This window comes from Oncorhynchus kisutch, linkage group LG4 (assembly GCF_002021735.2).
Source record: "Oncorhynchus kisutch isolate 150728-3 linkage group LG4, Okis_V2, whole genome shotgun sequence".
In the NCBI taxonomy this organism is placed as follows: domain Eukaryota; kingdom Metazoa; phylum Chordata; class Actinopteri; order Salmoniformes; family Salmonidae; genus Oncorhynchus; species Oncorhynchus kisutch.
In genome coordinates, this window is record NC_034177.2 from 41671839 (window position 1) to 41688285 (window position 16447).

Below are 16447 nucleotides of genomic sequence, written 5' to 3' on the forward strand. Positions count from 1 at the left end.
TTAGGCTGTTTTTATGTTATCCAGAGCTTTGGTGACTGCAACTGTGCTCCTGGCAACAATTATTATTATTTATTTTATTTTTTTTGCCAAAGCTTACTGACACCAGCTGTATTCAACGGGTGTTGAGCGTTTGTAAATTCGTCAGTAATTCTACGCCAGAGCGAATTTACCAGTTATGTCTATCAACAGCTGTCGCAGTGAACATTCTATTGAAATGGATACTTGCATATTGGAGTCTTTTTGTTAAGGCATGTAGCTAGCTAGCTAAACAATTAACCATAATCCCAACTCATGACGTTACTACTCTGCATGAATTTTCAGGTAGCTAACCAACCTGGTTTAATGTTATCTAGCTAACATTAGGCTATAACTAACAAAGCAAATGGTTCTGAAATACGAATAATATTACTACACAGATCATACACGTAACGTTAGCTAGCTAACAGTAGACTAACTTGAAATGAAAACGACTTTCTGAGAAAATTAGAAATGCGTAATAACTGAAAATGTAGCTAGCATGGATGGACCTCTGTCATGAATGCCCGTGGTTGCCCTTATTTTGAAGATTTAATCCGGAGACAGGTGTTTTCTCCATCTCTTTAGCTATTATATTCTAATTCCACTGATTTCAAAACTCTGTCCACCAGAAAGTAGAGAGCAACACTTATGCAGTTCTACTACGCAATATTTTATTTAAAACTGCATTAGACAGGATTACCTACATATACTGACTAGCTCAAATAGACAGAAGCGTGCTACATGGCAGACCAATCCAAACTCATCTCTCGGCATGTCCAGCCCACTCATTATCTCAGCCAATCATGGCTAGCGGGATGGTTGCACCCTTTTTCTGTGGCTAAAACACCTTGGCTCGTAATTTAACAATTTTATTCATATTTACAGATGGCATATACGTTTGTTATTAAGGCACATGAAAGTTCACGTGTTCCAGAAGGCATTTCTGCCAAAAAATGCATTTTGATTAAAAAAGTTTACGTTCAAATGGCTCTTCTGTGAAGTAGTGATGCTTGACATACTCCTAGTTTCCTGAAACGAGTCACCATGTAAGGAGGATTTATAAAGCCAGGCACATTTAATAGTTAGGCTATTGATTATAGATTATAGATACATTTTACCGCTAGTCAAAGTCACAGGTGATTTTACCAATCTGTGAGGTAAAGTCGTTAAACTATTCAATCATTTAGCTGTGTATTTCGGATGGAATCTACACAGAATGTACCAGAGAATGCCACCGATGTAACGTTCAATGAGTGAAGAGGTGTGGAGTCAGGCGCAGAGAGCAAAAGGATGCGGGAAAAAACACGCTTTAATGTCCAGGAAAAATAACATGAACAAAAATGGTAACAAAATAAGAAAAATAAAGGACAGCGAGAATCCCGAAATACAAACACAAACCACACATACAGACGAACAAGCCCGCACAAACAGAAGCGGGCTGAACGAACTTAAATAACCCCACCCTAACAACCAAACAAGAAACAGGTGATACCAATTAGACAAAACCAAACGAACACAGAACAATGGATCGGTGGCAGCTAGTAGACCGGCGACGACGACCGCCGAGCACCACCCGAACAAGAAGGGGAGCCACCTTTGGTAATATTCGTGACAACCAAAAAAGAGCTCGTTCTGCATTTTATTTGATGACAGTGTTTCTATTGTTGACCTTAAAATTGACATCTTGGACATCCCATGCCAAATCTCCATAGATATGTGTGATAGCTTGTAGTTTGGATACGTACTCTCTGGTGTGTAGTAGTTTAACCTCAGTACTGAGTAGAGTAGATGTCCCTGCACTAAGCACTATAAATATCCCTGTTCAGGGCCTTCAGGGCCTGTTGTCCTGGCTCCTCTGTGTTTAGATCGGTTGTTATTGACACTGACTAAAATAGGCTAACTGACTGCTACCTTCAATCATAGATCAACAATACCATACCAATTTGTGACATAATTCAGACATGCATAACTGTGACATACATACTACATAATACTGACATACACTGTACAAACACATACACTGTACAAAACATATCCCTTTTGCCCTCAGAACAGCCTCAATTGGTCAGAGCGTGGACTCTGAAAGGGGTGAAAAGCATTCTACAGGGATTCTGGCCCATGTTGACTCCAATGCTTCCCACAGTTGTGTCAAGATTGGCTGGATGTGCTTCGGGTCTCAAGCAGCACTCTTGTCCTGACTGAGCTCGCATGCATGCATGGGCTCCCGAGTGGCGCAGAGGTCTGAGGCACTGCATCTCAGTGCAAGAGGCGTCACTACAGTCCCTGGTTTGAATCCAGGCTGTATCACATCCGGACGTGATTGGGAATCCCATAGGGCGGCGCACAATTGGCCCAGCGTCGTCCGGGTTTGGCGGGGGTAGGGCGTCATTGTAAATAAGAATTCATTCTTAACTGACTTGCTTAGTTAAATAAAGGTTAAATGAATAAATACTACCATACCCCATTCAAAGGCACTGAAGTATTTTGTCACCCATGTCTCAAGGCTTAAAAATGATTCTTTAACCTGTCTCCTCCCCTTCATTAACACTGATTTGAAGTGGATTTAACAAGTGACATGGTTTTGTACACTCAGTGTATAATTGCCAGAGTGATCGACAATCTCTGTGATGACAAAGTTCCCTGGTACTTTATCAGCCATTAGTTTGACACCCCTGATCGTGTGCTGCTCCTCCTCGTCTCCTGCAGAAAGTGAGCCCATCGAAGCGATCGCCAAGTTTGACTACGTGGGACGCTCGGCCCGCGAGCTGTCCTTCAAGAAGGGCGCCTCCCTGCTGCTGTACCAGCGGGCATCGGACGACTGGTGGGAGGGACGGCACAACGGCATCGACGGCCTGGTGCCTCACCAGTACATTGTGGTGCAGGACATGTGAGTATGCAGCCAAACGCACAGCTTCTAGAGCTACTATCACATACAGTATGTTACACTCATGTTCTTATTCCATTTCAGACATCAATGGACTGGTATTATCCATCAATCTGGTGACATGACAATATGTTTAATTAAATTTATAATTTTTTCCAAAGACTGTACAATCCAGACAAGCAGTTTTGCACAGGAATTGTTAGTGGGGCAGGATTTGTAGTTGCACAACATTACGATATGACACCATCCTTGAAGTCTAGACTCCTATTCCCTTACCAATAAGTTAGACTGTCGATTAGCGACTCTTGCATGCAGTAAATGTGTCTACATTCTTGAGGAGGACTCCTCAGTACAGCAGTATAACCGCCCTCCTGCATAACTGACCAATCAGTTAATAAATCAATCACGTTGTACTGCATTTTGTATTGTATTTTTACTCTTAAAACAGAGGAAACCCAACCTCCCTTAATCCCATTTAGGGTCCTTTTTCATAGTGAAAGTGCCGTCACCCGGCCATATATAATGTTCTCTCTCTGGATTACTCACTGCACTGTCCCCATCTTGGTGGTCAAGTCCTCCCTGACAATAACTTTGAGGGGCCTTGGCCAAGGCTCTGGGGGCTGTGTAAAGCAGGGCCCTGGGCTGCAGGCCTCCGTCCGTCTTTCCCGGGTGTCCTCTAGGGGTCCTTAACTACCCCGTCTGTCATCCTCATCTCCACCTGGAGCACCTCTCCTCCCCTGGGAACCGTCCCTCCGCCCCGGGAACCATCCCTCCTCCCCAGCAACAGTCGCTGCCTAATGGGATGGATCTAAATCCTCATTAAGAGGGCAAGATGGTCAGATGGCCCCTCCTCCCTCAGTGCTGCGGGTCCTTTTCCAGCTGTCCCTCTGATGGCTGTTTTCTTTGTTAATGGAACGGCCCAGAGAACTTACCGCCATGTGTCCCGTAACATGGCATAATGTACTAGAGGGCTCCGAGACACACGGCCCCATCAAAGGGCCCAGAATAAAGTGATGTCTGGGAGATATCTTGCCCCTTCTCTGTCTCTGTTTAGCAGCCAGGGTATCCTCTTTCAGAGCTGCGCTGTGGGGCCTGGGGAACTCTAAGGCACGACTGAGCAAATTCACAGCATGGTGTGTACTGTCTGAGCACTTGGTTGAAATACAGTAAGATATAGCTTTGCGTATCAAATGGCTGGGCCACGGTCATCCTTCTTGTGATACGTGCACTGCAGCGTGCGTGGTTTATCAGCCAGTCCATTAGTCACCCCTCCACCAGACTCTGTGGCTAGTAAGCAGGTCTGATTGCTGCCACCTGACAGGAACGGGTACCAATTGCAGTGTCTGCAGCTAGCGCTCAGCTCCGCTCAGTCACACAGGCAGCCCACTGAGATAAACCAGACAGCTGGCACTGGTCAAGCTGCCTGGCAGTCCTGGACACACCATGACTAATGGCATGCTAATAGATGCAGGCCTATGAGTCAACATGAACCTGGAGGAGAGGCTAGTTAGGTATGATTGACTGAGCTCCTTTTGTAGCTCAGTTGGATAGAGCGTGGCACTTGTAACGCCAGGGTTAAGTCGCTTCGGATGAAAGTGTCGGCCAAATGGGTTTTATTATTATTATTATTAACTGAATGCACTGTGGTCAAAAGCTTTCCACTTCTAAGCTTTTTTTGCATAAAAAAAAAAGGAGGGGGAAAAATATTGTTTTTGTCTTTTGTGTGTGTGTGTGTGTGTGTTACAGGGACGATAATTTCTCAGACACACTAAGTCAGAAGGCTGACAGTGAGGCCAGCAGCGGTCATGGAGCTGAGGACAAAGACATGTGTTCAGGCAAAGACATGGGCTCCCCTACAGACACCAAGATCCCTGACGCCTACATTGGCAGGCGAGTTCGACCACATCTGACCTCTACCTCGTGTAGTGAGGGTGTATTTATTCAACGGAAGAAGACAGAATTAAACATGGGAGGGGGGGGGGGGCTACTTGGACTTGCATTTCTCTTTTCTGTTGCAAAATATTTTAAAACTTTTTATGCTGCTTGCCCACCTGCCACACACACACTAGCCTACCGGGGATGGCAACCCTTGTGTGACCCCCCCCCCCCCACCCAGCACACCTTGACGTCTCACTGTGGTATCCTCTCAAGCATTTAGCTAATGAAAGATGGCCAAGCCAATAACTGATGGGGACGGTCTGTCTGCCAGGGCTCTGGCTCGGACTACCACCATCACCACCACACCCTCTTCTGACTCCACTGTACTGCTTGTGGGCAACTAGAGTTTAAAAGGCAAAAGTGGCACATAAAATGTAAAAAATGAATCTATGAGTTCCAATGAAGGAAAAGACGTTCTGCATTTCTGGCTTTACATCTGGTTACGACTGAGGGGTTATTGGAGTAAGTCATTGCGTCTAGATCAGAATGACCAGATGCTTCCACACTTCGAAACCTGGGCCCGTATTCACAAACGGTCTAGGAAAGTAGAGCTTGCCTTTTTTAGAGAGATATTATGTGGACAGAGGGACCTGATTCTAGATCAGCACTCCTACTCCTCTAAGAGAATGTGTGAATTACAGGCCCTGTTTCCCTGTCCTGTCCTGCTCCCACCTACTCTCTCAGCGTAATGGCCAATAGAGTTCTCGTTAATGAGTTGTCCCAGTCAGTGGTCATTTCAGTTTTCAAATGAGTCGGCTTTAGGGAGTATGTTGTAAATACATTAGAAGTTTTTTTTTTTATGGTGGTGCTTGGTCATTCTCAGACCAGTCCAGGGCTGGTACACACTCACTCTCCTGGTGTATCCTTTTGGCAGGGACTATGTTGGCTTCTGGGAGAGCGTTAGTATTTCCTATTTTTATCTTCCATTTATTGCTGCATTCTAGTTTGTGTGGCGGTGTAGGCGACCTTGGAGAATATACCACTGGCATCTGCCCAAATGCAAGTTAAGATACTGTTTTATTAAAGGGCTTGCTCACTTGTCTCTCTGCTGGAGAGAATGTTGATGAATCATACTGTGTTTTGTAGTATCCTAGCTATGTGTTCCATTCTGCAGATTGAGCCTCAGTCACCTTCTCCAATCATGTTCCATAGTCATTTCCTGTCTCTTCCCCCCCCCCCCACACACCCCCGCTCCACTCCCAATTCCCATGCCGTGTCCAAGTTGTTATCCCCTCCCTCGCTCCTGGCAGCCCTCCATTTCCTTTCCTCTCTCTCTTTCTCTTTCTCGCTCTCTTTCTCTCTCTCTCTCTTCTCTTTCTCTCGCTCCTCTCTCTCCTCTCTCTCCTCTCTCTCCTCTCTCTCCTCTCTCTCCTCTCTCTCCTCTCTCTCCTCTCTCTCTCCTCTCTCGCTCCTCTCGCTCCTCTCGCTCCTCTCGCTCCTCTCGCTCCTCTCGCTCTCTCCTCGCTCCTCTCTCTCTCTTCTCTCGCTCCTCTCTCTCTCTCCTCGCACTCCTCTCTCTCGCTCCTCTTTCTCTCTCTTCTCTCGCTCCTCTTTCTCTCTCTTCTCTTGCTCCTCTCTCGCTCCTCTCTCTCTCTCTCTCTCTCTCTCTCTCTCTCTCTCCTCTCGCCTCTCTCTCCTCTCGCTCCTCTCTCTCGCTCTCCTCTCGCTCCTCTCTCTCGCTCTCCTCTCGCTCCTCTCTCTCGCTCTCCTCTCGCTCCTCTCTCTCGCTCTCCTCTCGCTCCTCTCTCTCTCTCTCTCCTCTCGCTCCTCTCTCTCTCTCTCCTCTCGCTCCTCTCTCTCTCGCTCCTCTCGCTCCTCTCTCTCTCCTCTCGCTCCTCTCTCTCTCCTCTCGCTCCTCTCTCTCTCTTCTCTCGCTCTCCTCTCTCTCTCTCTTCTCTCGCTCTCCTCTCTCTCTCTCTTCTCTCGCTCTCCTCTCTCTCTCTCTTCTCTCGCTCTCCTCTCTCTCTCTCCTCTCTCTCTCTCCTCTCTCGCTCTCCTCTCTCTCTCTCTTCTCTCGCTCCCCTCTCTCTCTCTCGCTCTCCTCTCTCTCTCTCTTCTCTCGCTCCCCTCTCTCTCTCTTCTCTCGCTCCTCTCTCTCTCTCTTCTCTCGCTCTCCTCTCTCTTCTCTCGCTCTCCTCTCTCTCTCTCTTCTCTCACTCTCCTCTCTCTCTCTCTTCTCTCGCTCTCCTCTCTCTCTCTTCTCTCGCTCTCCTCTCTCTCTCTCTTCTCTCGCTCTCCTCTCTCTCTCTCTTCTCTCGCTCTCCTCTCGCTCTCCTCTCTCTCTCTTCTCTCGCTCCCCTCTCTCTCTTCTCTCGCTCCCCTCTCTCTCTTCTCTCGCTCCCCTCTCTCTCTCTTCTCTCGCTCCCCTCTCTCTCTCTTCTCTCGCTCCCCTCTCTCTCTTCTCTCGCTCCCCTCTCTCTCTTCTCTCGCTCCCCTCTCTCTCTTCTCTCGCTCCCCTCTCTCTCTCCTTCTCTCGCTCCCCTCTCTCTCTCCCTTCTCTCGCTCCCCTCTCTCTCTCCCTTCTCTCGCTCCCCTCTCTCTCTCCCTTCTCTCGCTCCCCTCTCTCTCTCCCTTCTCTCGCTCCCCTCTCTCTCTTCTCTCGCTCCCCTCTCTCGCTGCTCTCTCTCTCTCCTCTCGCTGCTCTCTCTCTCTCCTCTCGCTCCCCTCTCTCTCTCTTCTCTCGCTCCCCTCTCTCTCTCTTCTCTCGCTCCCCTCTCTCTCTCTTCTCTCGCTCCCCTCTCTCTCTCCCTTCTCTCGCTCCCCTCTCTCTCTCCCTTCTCTCGCTCCCCTCTCTCTCTCCCTTCTCTCGCTCCCCTCTCTCTCTTCTCTCGCTCCCCTCTCTCTTCTCTCGCTCCCCTCTCTCTTCTCTCGCTCCCCTCTCTCTTCTCTCGCTCCCCTCTCTCTTCTCTCGCTCCCCTCTCTCTTCTCTCGCTCCCCTCTCTCTTCTCTCGCTCCCCTCTCTCTTCTCTCGCTCCCCTCTCTCTTCTCTCGCTCCCCTCTCTCTTCTCTCGCTCCCCTCTCTCTCTTCTCTCGCACCTCTCTCGCTCCTCTCTCACTCCCCTCTCGCTCCCTTCTATCTCTCGCTCCCCTCTCGCTCTCCTCTCGCTCCCCTCTCTCTCTCTCTCTCCTCTCGCTCTCCTCTCTCTCTCGCTCTCCTCTCTCTCTCTCGCTCCCCTCTCTCTCGCTCCCCTCTCTCTCGCTCTCCTCTCTCGCTCCCCTCTCTCTCTCGCTCTCCTCTCTCTCTCTCTCGCTCCCCTCTCTCTCGCTCTCCTCTCTCGCTCTCCTCTCTCGCTCCCCTCTCGCTCCAATCTCTCTCTCTCGCTCCAATCTCTCTCTCTCGCTCCAATCTCTCTCTCTCGCTCCAATCTCTCTCTCTCACTCCAATCTCTCTCTCTCACTCCAATCTCTCTCTCTCACTCCTCTCTCTCGCTCCTCTCTCTCGCTCCTCTCTCTCGCTCGCTCTCCTCTCTCGCTCTCCTCTCTCGCTCTCCTCTCTCGCTCTCCTCTCTCGCTCTCCTCTCTCGCTCTCCTCTCTCTCTCGCTCTCCTCTCGCTCCCCTCTCGCTCCCCTCTCGCTCCCCTCTCGCTCCCCTCTCGCTCCCCTCTCTCTCTCGCTCCCCTCTCTCTCTCGCTCCCCTCTCTCTCTCGCTCCTCTCTCTCGCTCCCCTCTCTCTCTCTCGCTCCCCTCTCTCTCTCTCGCTCCCCTCTCTCTCTCTCGCTCCCCTCTCTCTCTCTCTCGCTCCCCTCTCTCTCTCTCTCTCTCGCTCCCCTCTCTCTCTCTCTCGCTCCCCTCTCTCTCTCTCGCTCTCTCGCTCCCCTCTCTCTCTCTCGCTCCCCTCTCTCTTTCGCTCTCTCCACTGTTCTATGCAGACATGGCTCGGCACTGTTGAATCATTCATATCTTTGGCTTTATTTAGACATCTACTCCCACTGTTCGCGATCAACAATGATGCACTCACTAGCTAGTCAAAAGCCCTGAAGTGCCTGGTATGTCGTCAGGCGATGTACATAATTTCTGTTATACAACTGTATTAATTACAGCATAGAATTGTAGTCAGTCAGCCAGACATTATTGTATTATCTGGTTTGCATTTGTATGACATCAATAAGATGGGAAGGAATGCCGTCATATCAGTGAACCGTTGTCTCTGTATTGTGTTGATAGACAGGAATGCATATCATTTACTGTAGAATCTTGGATGAATAGCTAGTGCATAATAGGGTTTAAAAGTACACAATGACTGTCTATGGGTTGTACTGTAGCAGTTATCTTCCTTCTTATAAGCCTGTTCATAGATTAAGTTGTGATTTTACTCCCCCCTACTGGTCATGATGAGTCCCTGCACTTGTTTACCCCCTGCAGTAACACACTCCTCTCCCAACCCCCAGCCAGTCCTCCATACTGTATCAGAACACATCATGGCCCATATTTAGCTCAATGATGAAGGTCCCTCTCCCTCAGGCTCTTAATGACGGTGGCTGAGACAGTGTTCATTAGGCAGGAATTAGACTGGGACTTGAAACACTCTGAAAAGCCTGGGAGGGATGATTAAGGAATGAATAGCTGCTAGACTCATGAATGACATTTCATGGAGATAAAGGTTGCCACAACACTGATATGCGACAGGAAGTGATGTGCAGCTAGCCTGGTCCCACATCTGTTTGTTTGCTGTCTTGCCAACTACTATGGTCTTGTAACGACATCAGTTTGGATACTACAACAAGCCAGCATGCAGTGTTTAGTGCTGATCAGGTTGTGTGATATAACATTATGACTCACACACACACTTTGCTGTCTCCTGCTAGGCTGGCTGGGTGTTATAAATATGCGGATCAGAGCAGTGTCTTTTTAGAGCCCCGGTAGAAATGACGTGTGCGTGCGCGTGTCAAATCAAATCAAATTTGATTTGTAACATACACATGGTTAGCAGATGTTAATGCGAGTGTAGCGAAATGCTTGTGCAATGTATATCTATGTTCAGGAGGGTGTGTTGAGACAGCCAGGTTCAGATGGAGGACAGCTCTAATGCTGAGCCAGCTGTACCTTCTCCCAGGCAGGGGGCCTGCTGTGGCTGGAGGTGCTGATAATGACCCAGCCTGCAGGCCTCTCAGTGCTGCAGCGTAAGCCCTGCCAGCCCTCACTATACCTGGGCTCTGAACAAGCTACTAGGAGCACTTTGGGACTGCCATATAGGTTTACATCTGAACACTAAATTCAGACAGGCTTCAACAACTCTGCCTGGTGTCTCGATCCACTTAGTGACTAAGAGTCAGTGAGGGACTGTAGCTACATTACCACGGCCTGTCTGCAAGACAAGGCAACATTTATAACGTATAACGCCATAGACCTGCCTAGTTTTAAATAAAGGTTAAATCAAATAACCTGACCTCTGTGTCTTTGCACCACCCCTCCCACGGCAGGCACAGAAAGAGGACGGAGCCCCCATCCCGCCGCCCCCCTGTCCGCCCCAGTGACGTCCACTGCATAGTGCACTCCCAGCAGAGCCACGGAGGCCAGGTTCACACCCCTGAGATGGGTTCTCCGGTGCTGGGTCACTCCTTCAGCCCCCGGGATCTGCTGCGGAGCCGCAACCACGGCCAGCTGCCCATGGACAGCCCAGAGCGCCGGCGGCGTACCGGCCACGGCAGCCTGACCAACATCAGCCGCCACGAGTCGCTGAAGAAGATGGAGAGCCCGCCCATCCGACGCTCCACGAGTTCTGGCCAGTACACAGCCGTGTTCCAGGAGCCCCACCCACACCCGCACGGTGGTGGCGGCAAGCCCCTGGACCCGGAGACCATCGCACAGGTCAGCAACGAGGGACGAGCACAGCTCACTCCAGCACCACAGCCCTGCACCGCCCTGTAAACCTAGTCAGTGCTAATTCTGTATTCTGCTCCTGAACACCTCTGTCACATCACTCCCAAACACATTCACATTGGCAATCTAGTTGTCATGTTATCAAGATGCTCCTATAACAGAGTGACTTACAATAAGTGAAGTCAACAAATGTAGGTGAGACGAGACAACCACATGTCACCATCATTGCAAGTAAAACTTTCTTTAAAGAATTGCTGCTAGCAGCAACCGCAGCCCTAGTAAGAATATCACAAAAAAATGTGTTTTTGTTGCTTCATATAGCTTCTGGGATATTGACGTAGAGTTAAATCGCTTTTGAGAATCGAGTATCTATTTTTGTAATGTTCCACACCGTCACACAAGCTGCTAATTTGGTCCGAATGCCGCTTGTCAGAACAGAAAATAGAAAGTCATTATTTCAAAGCAGGCATCAGTGTCTGCATGGTGATACTTTGTGTCGTTACAGGCCACAATTACCTTATCAGAGCTCTGATAACAATGCGATGCGTCTTGGCGGTAGCAGTATGCATTGTGGGAAATCATGAGAAGCCATCAGCAGTGTGAAGAGACTTCTAATTAGGAAGCTGATGGTCAAAAAGAGGATGATGTCTCTCTCCATTGGGTTGTCTGTCTCTGTCTAGTAGGGAGATGCTCTGATGAATGTCTTGTCATCTCTGCATCTTGTCTTTGGTATTCGAAGTCGGGCACATGCCCAGAGATTTCAGTCTCAAGCAGCACTCTTGTCCTGACTGAGCTCGCATGCGCAGAGGTCTGAGACACTGCATCTCAGTGCAAGAGGCGTCACTACAGTCCCTGGTTTGAATCCAGGCTGTATCACATCCGGCAGTGATTGGGAGTCCCATAAGGATGTCACTGTATATTTATTAACTTCTCTGTCTTTTCCCTCTCTGTTTACCTACCGCTCGCTCTCTCTCCCTTCAGGACATAGAGGAGACAATGAACACGGCGCTGAACGAGCTGCGGGAGCTCGAGAGGCAGAGTTCGGCCAAGCATGCCCCCGACGTGGTGCTGGACACTCTGGAGCAGAGGCAGTCGACCGGGGGCCCCACCCCAGCTAGTTCCAGCGAGTCCCTCAGCCCCCTCCACAACATCCTGCTGAGGGCCCAGACCGGCGAGGCCGGGGGGGCGCCGATGCGCCGCAGCACCAGCTCCTCCAGCGACACCATGAGCACCTTCAAGCCGGTGGTGGTGCCCCGCATGGGGGTGCAGCTCAAGCCGCCCGCTCTGAGACCTAAGCCCCTGGTCCTGCCCAAGACTGGCCCGACCCACCTCCCCGCCGCACCCCCTCCCCAGGACCCCCTGGACAAGTCGTGCACCATGTGAACGCTGAACTCTGGGACGGGAGCAGAGGCCAATGGGAGAAGGGCTCTGAGTCTAGATACAGTAGCAACATGTTATCGATGTCTATAGATTCTAATAATAATTCTAACATTGTGAGGACAGTATAAGAACAGTCCATTGCCTGGACATTGATTAAAGAGATCTGAGACATTCAAGTAAAGCAAGGATGCTGGATTTGTTTTCTTTGTGAGGTGGATTTGTTTTCTTGCCGTGTCTAGAAGTTAACCAGTGACAAGTAAGTTAACCACATTTATTGACAATGACAACATAGGGATATTCTCTGGTCTGCTAAACAGACTGAACTACCACAAAGAAAAGGGCATGTTTCAGTGTGAATATTTTCAACAGACAAATAGTTTGTCAAGATCATATGGAAAATACTGTAGAATCTGCTGAAATGCCTTGCATCGTTAGATAAGTCAACTTTTTCTTCATCATTACTATATACAGTAACAAATCACAAAGGCTTCCTTCGAGGTTACAGAAACTAGAGAACTACAAAAGAATGAACGCTAAAGAAACGAAGTGGTGCACATTTTGTTTACTACTCAGCCAGGGGAACTATGGGAAATGTAGTCCGTGTCGGCTGTGCCCGACTGGAGTTCGCTTCTCACTTAGATGAAATAGGTTTAGAGTACTGATCGTATGGCCTTACTGCCACTCAGAAATATAAGCTGTCAATAGTGTTCAAACCACCAATCGAAAGCTGTTGGTTGTATGGGTGTAGCTAACTAATATTTATAGCTGAGATTGAGACAGAGACTGAAGCAGGGAGTGGAAGAGTCCAGATATGTGTGTGATCATAAGGGTACACTTATATATATATGAATTATGAAAACTTGTACAAGATTCAAGTTGTACATGTTGATTTCACATGGCTTTATTTTAACACATCAGCATCGTTCTAAACTAGGTCTGGAGGGAGACGAGGATACAACCACTATGTGAAATATGACCCATTTATGGAAATTCTGTGAAAATTGTTATATACTCTTAAAGACCTGTGTCGAACCTTCGTTGGCCTTCCGTTTTTAGAATCAAGGAGCCGGTTGAGAATGGTTTGCTGTACTATAGACTCCCCACAATGCATATGACCAATGGTATACACAACACACAAGAGCTTGCTTTACTGTACAACAACACACAATGCCTGGCTTTCTCTGTCCAAATGAATCATAGTTTTAGAGCATGGATGTTACTCTCTCTTTCTCTCCTTGTGCAAGACTCCAAAAACTTGTGGAAAGACTCACGGCAACTCTCCCAACGACAGAGTGCTGCCAGTAGCCATGGACTAACTGACTGTTACTGTAAAATACTACCTTGTTCATCATACTGCTTCTTGTGTTTCTTGTCAATGTCAGTGTGTGAGGAGCTTTCTATCCCAATAGCCCCCTCTGACCATGTAGGCTAATCCTTGTGTTGTGGATAGAGAGATGGGCTGGTCCATTACTCTGTGGGGGAGATGTGACTGATGTTTAGATTCTCCATCAGGAATTTGTCATTACATGTATGCGATAAACCCCCTCTTGAATGATTGATTTGGTCCTGGGGAATACATACTCGCATGTTCACTGAAGACCATGTCACATGATGTGGGTGTATGTGACAACTGACCACCGAGGGAACTGGCCTACTCATACTGGAACTGAATGCCCCCCTGTTTTCCAATTCTGTGACAGTGCCCTCTAGAAGTCTGTCTGTGTAGCTGAAGAAAGAAGACTGATAGGTGCATGTGTGAGGAAGCTTGCATCTGGTTAAAGAGCAAGGACAAACAAAAACAAATTCCCAATAAGCAATGTTTTCCTTGAAATACAAACTGCAACAGGTTTATTTTTGTCTATTGCAAAACATTTATGTATATTAAAAGTTAATATGATCTGAATTCTGGATTTTACAACCCTTTTTTCTGAGTTCTTTAATGTTTATTTGTTTACGATTTTAGTTTTGTTAGAATTGGATAGGATTTTTTGAACAAAGGATGTAGAAATTCAAAAATGTCTTAAGTTGCAGGTGTCCCACCCAAACCCGGATCGTATTCATTCGACACCAAATGGAAGAAGAATGACAAACGGAGGGAGTACCAAGAAGAAACACTCATTTAGTTTTCCGTTTTGCTACAGTGTCTCCTAATGAACATGAGCCTGTTGTATTCTGTGTTTTCTCTCTATGCCAATCATACACAGTAGTGTCCTGCCTGTTGACTAACTTTGTGTCCTTGTACATCTGTAGTATGTACACGTGAAAGTGCCTTTGAAAATGTTTTCGAGGAACTTGAACTATGTTCTGTACTGTTGCATTCTCATTTCAGACCCTGTGTTACGAGCAGTAGGAAGCGAGATGAATGAATTAATAATGATGATGCCATTTTAGAAAAAGTTATTAATTATTGAATAATAAAGATACTGCTTATACATTGTGACAATGCACTTTTATGTATAGAACTGTATATTTGGCATGAAATATCTTAACTTTTAGAGCTATTTGAGGGTTGTTCCTCAAGGGTTTTTCTTTCTAATAAAGGCAATCGTTCAGTCTGAATTGGTCTTTTGTCCTCTTGTGATTAAATGAGCACTGTGCATGTTGTCAGCAGCACTCTAAACCTCTGGTCATTGTGTTACAGGATATACTTCACTATTTACAACTCATTTTCAAGTTAATGTACATTATATCTTACTCTGAGGAAAATGGGTACAGTTGAAGTCCGAAGTTTACATACACTTAGGTTGGAGTCATTAACTCGTTTTTCAACCACTCCACACATTTCCTGTTAAAAAAAACTATAGTTTTGTCAAGTTGGTTAGGACATCTACTGTGTGCATGACACAAATACATTTTCCAACAATTGTTTACAGACAGATTATTTCACTTATAATTCACAGTATCACAATTCCAGTGGGTCGGAACAAGGCACAGTCAACTTAGTTATGTGAACAGCTTGGAAAATTCCAGATGACGTCATGGCTTTAGAAGGTTCTGATAGGCTAATTGACATAATTTGAGTCAATTGGAGGTTTACCTGTGGATGTATTTCAAGGCCGACCTTCAAACTCAGTGCCTCTTTGCTTGACATCATGGGAAAATTCAAAGAAATCAGCCAAGACCTCAGAAAAAGTCTGGTTCATCCTTGGGAGCAATTTCCAATTTCCATTTCCACCTGAAGGTACCACGTTCATCTGTACAAACAATAGTACACAAGTGTAGACACCATGGGACCACACAGCTGTCATACCGCTCAGGAAGGAGATGTGTTCTGTCTCCTAGAGATGAACATACTTTGGTGTGAAAGGTGCCAATCAATCCCAGAACAACCGCAAAGGACCCTGGGAAGATGCTGGAGGAAACCGGTACAAAACTATCTATTTTCACAGTAAAACGAGTACTTTTTGGAGAAATGTCCTCAGGTCTGATGAAACAAAAATAGATCTGTTTGGCCATAATGACCATTGTTATGTTTGGAGGAAAAAGGGGGAGGCTTGCAACCCGAAGAACACCATCCCAACCGTGAAGCACAGGGGTGGCAGATTCATGTTGTGGGGGTGCATTGCTGAAGGAGGGACAGGTGCACTTCACAAAATAGATGGCATCATGAGGATGGAAAACTATGTGGATGTATTGAAGCAACATCTCAAGACATTAGTCAGGAAGTTAAAGCTTGGTCGCAAATGTGTCTCCCGAATGAACAATGACCCCAAGCATACTTCCAAAGTTGTTGCAAAATGGCTTAAGGACAACAATGTCAAGGTATTGGAGTGGCCATCACAAAGCCCTGACCTCAAACCTATAGAACATTTGTGGGCAGAACTGAAAAAGTGTGTGTGAGCAAGGAGGCCTACAAACATGACTCAGTTACACCAGCTCTGTCAAGAGGAATGGGCCAAAATTCACCCAACTTATTGTGGGAAGCTTGTGGAAGGCTACCTGAACCGTTTGACCCAAGTTAAACAATTTAAAGGCAATGCTACCAAATACTAATTGAATGTATGTAAGCCTCTGACACACTGGGAATGTGATGAAAGAAATCAAATCTGAAATAAATCATTCTCTCTACTATTATTCTGACATTTCACATTCTTAAAATAAAGTGGTGATCCTAACTGACCTAAGACAGGGAATTTGTACTAGGATTACATTTCAGGAATTGTGAAACTGAGTTTAAATATATTTGGCTAAGGTGTATGTAAACTTCAGACTTCAACTGTATAAGACCTAAGCTGATGTGTTTGAAAGTCCATAAGAATAAACCGCACCATTCAATGCACACAAATTAAGGGGTTACATATAGTAAATGCAATTCAGTTCCTTATTCTCTAGCGGCTAGTCCATATTTAAGTCTGACGTAGATTTAGTGCTGCTGCTTATAGTGCCTTCAGAAAGTATTCATGCCCC

The 16447-nt window shown here is 47.0% G+C and overlaps 1 protein-coding gene across 2 annotated transcripts in view; it reads left to right on the forward strand.

Moving 5' to 3' along the window:
• The window catches only part of LOC109889539 (SLIT-ROBO Rho GTPase-activating protein 1), a 158798-nt gene extending 144855 nt beyond the window's left edge, over window positions 1-13943 (forward strand). For both annotated transcript variants that reach the window (XM_020481031.2, XM_031822956.1), the window contains exons 19-22: window positions 2725-2905; window positions 4649-4792; window positions 10261-10648; window positions 11642-13943. In XM_020481031.2, coding sequence (XP_020336620.2) covers window positions 2725-2905; window positions 4649-4792; window positions 10261-10648; window positions 11642-12043 — 1115 coding nt within the window. In that variant the 3' untranslated portion in view covers window positions 12044-13943. The remainder of the gene's footprint in view (window positions 1-2724; window positions 2906-4648; window positions 4793-10260; window positions 10649-11641) is intronic.
• The last annotated feature ends 2504 nt before the right edge of the window (window positions 13944-16447 follow it).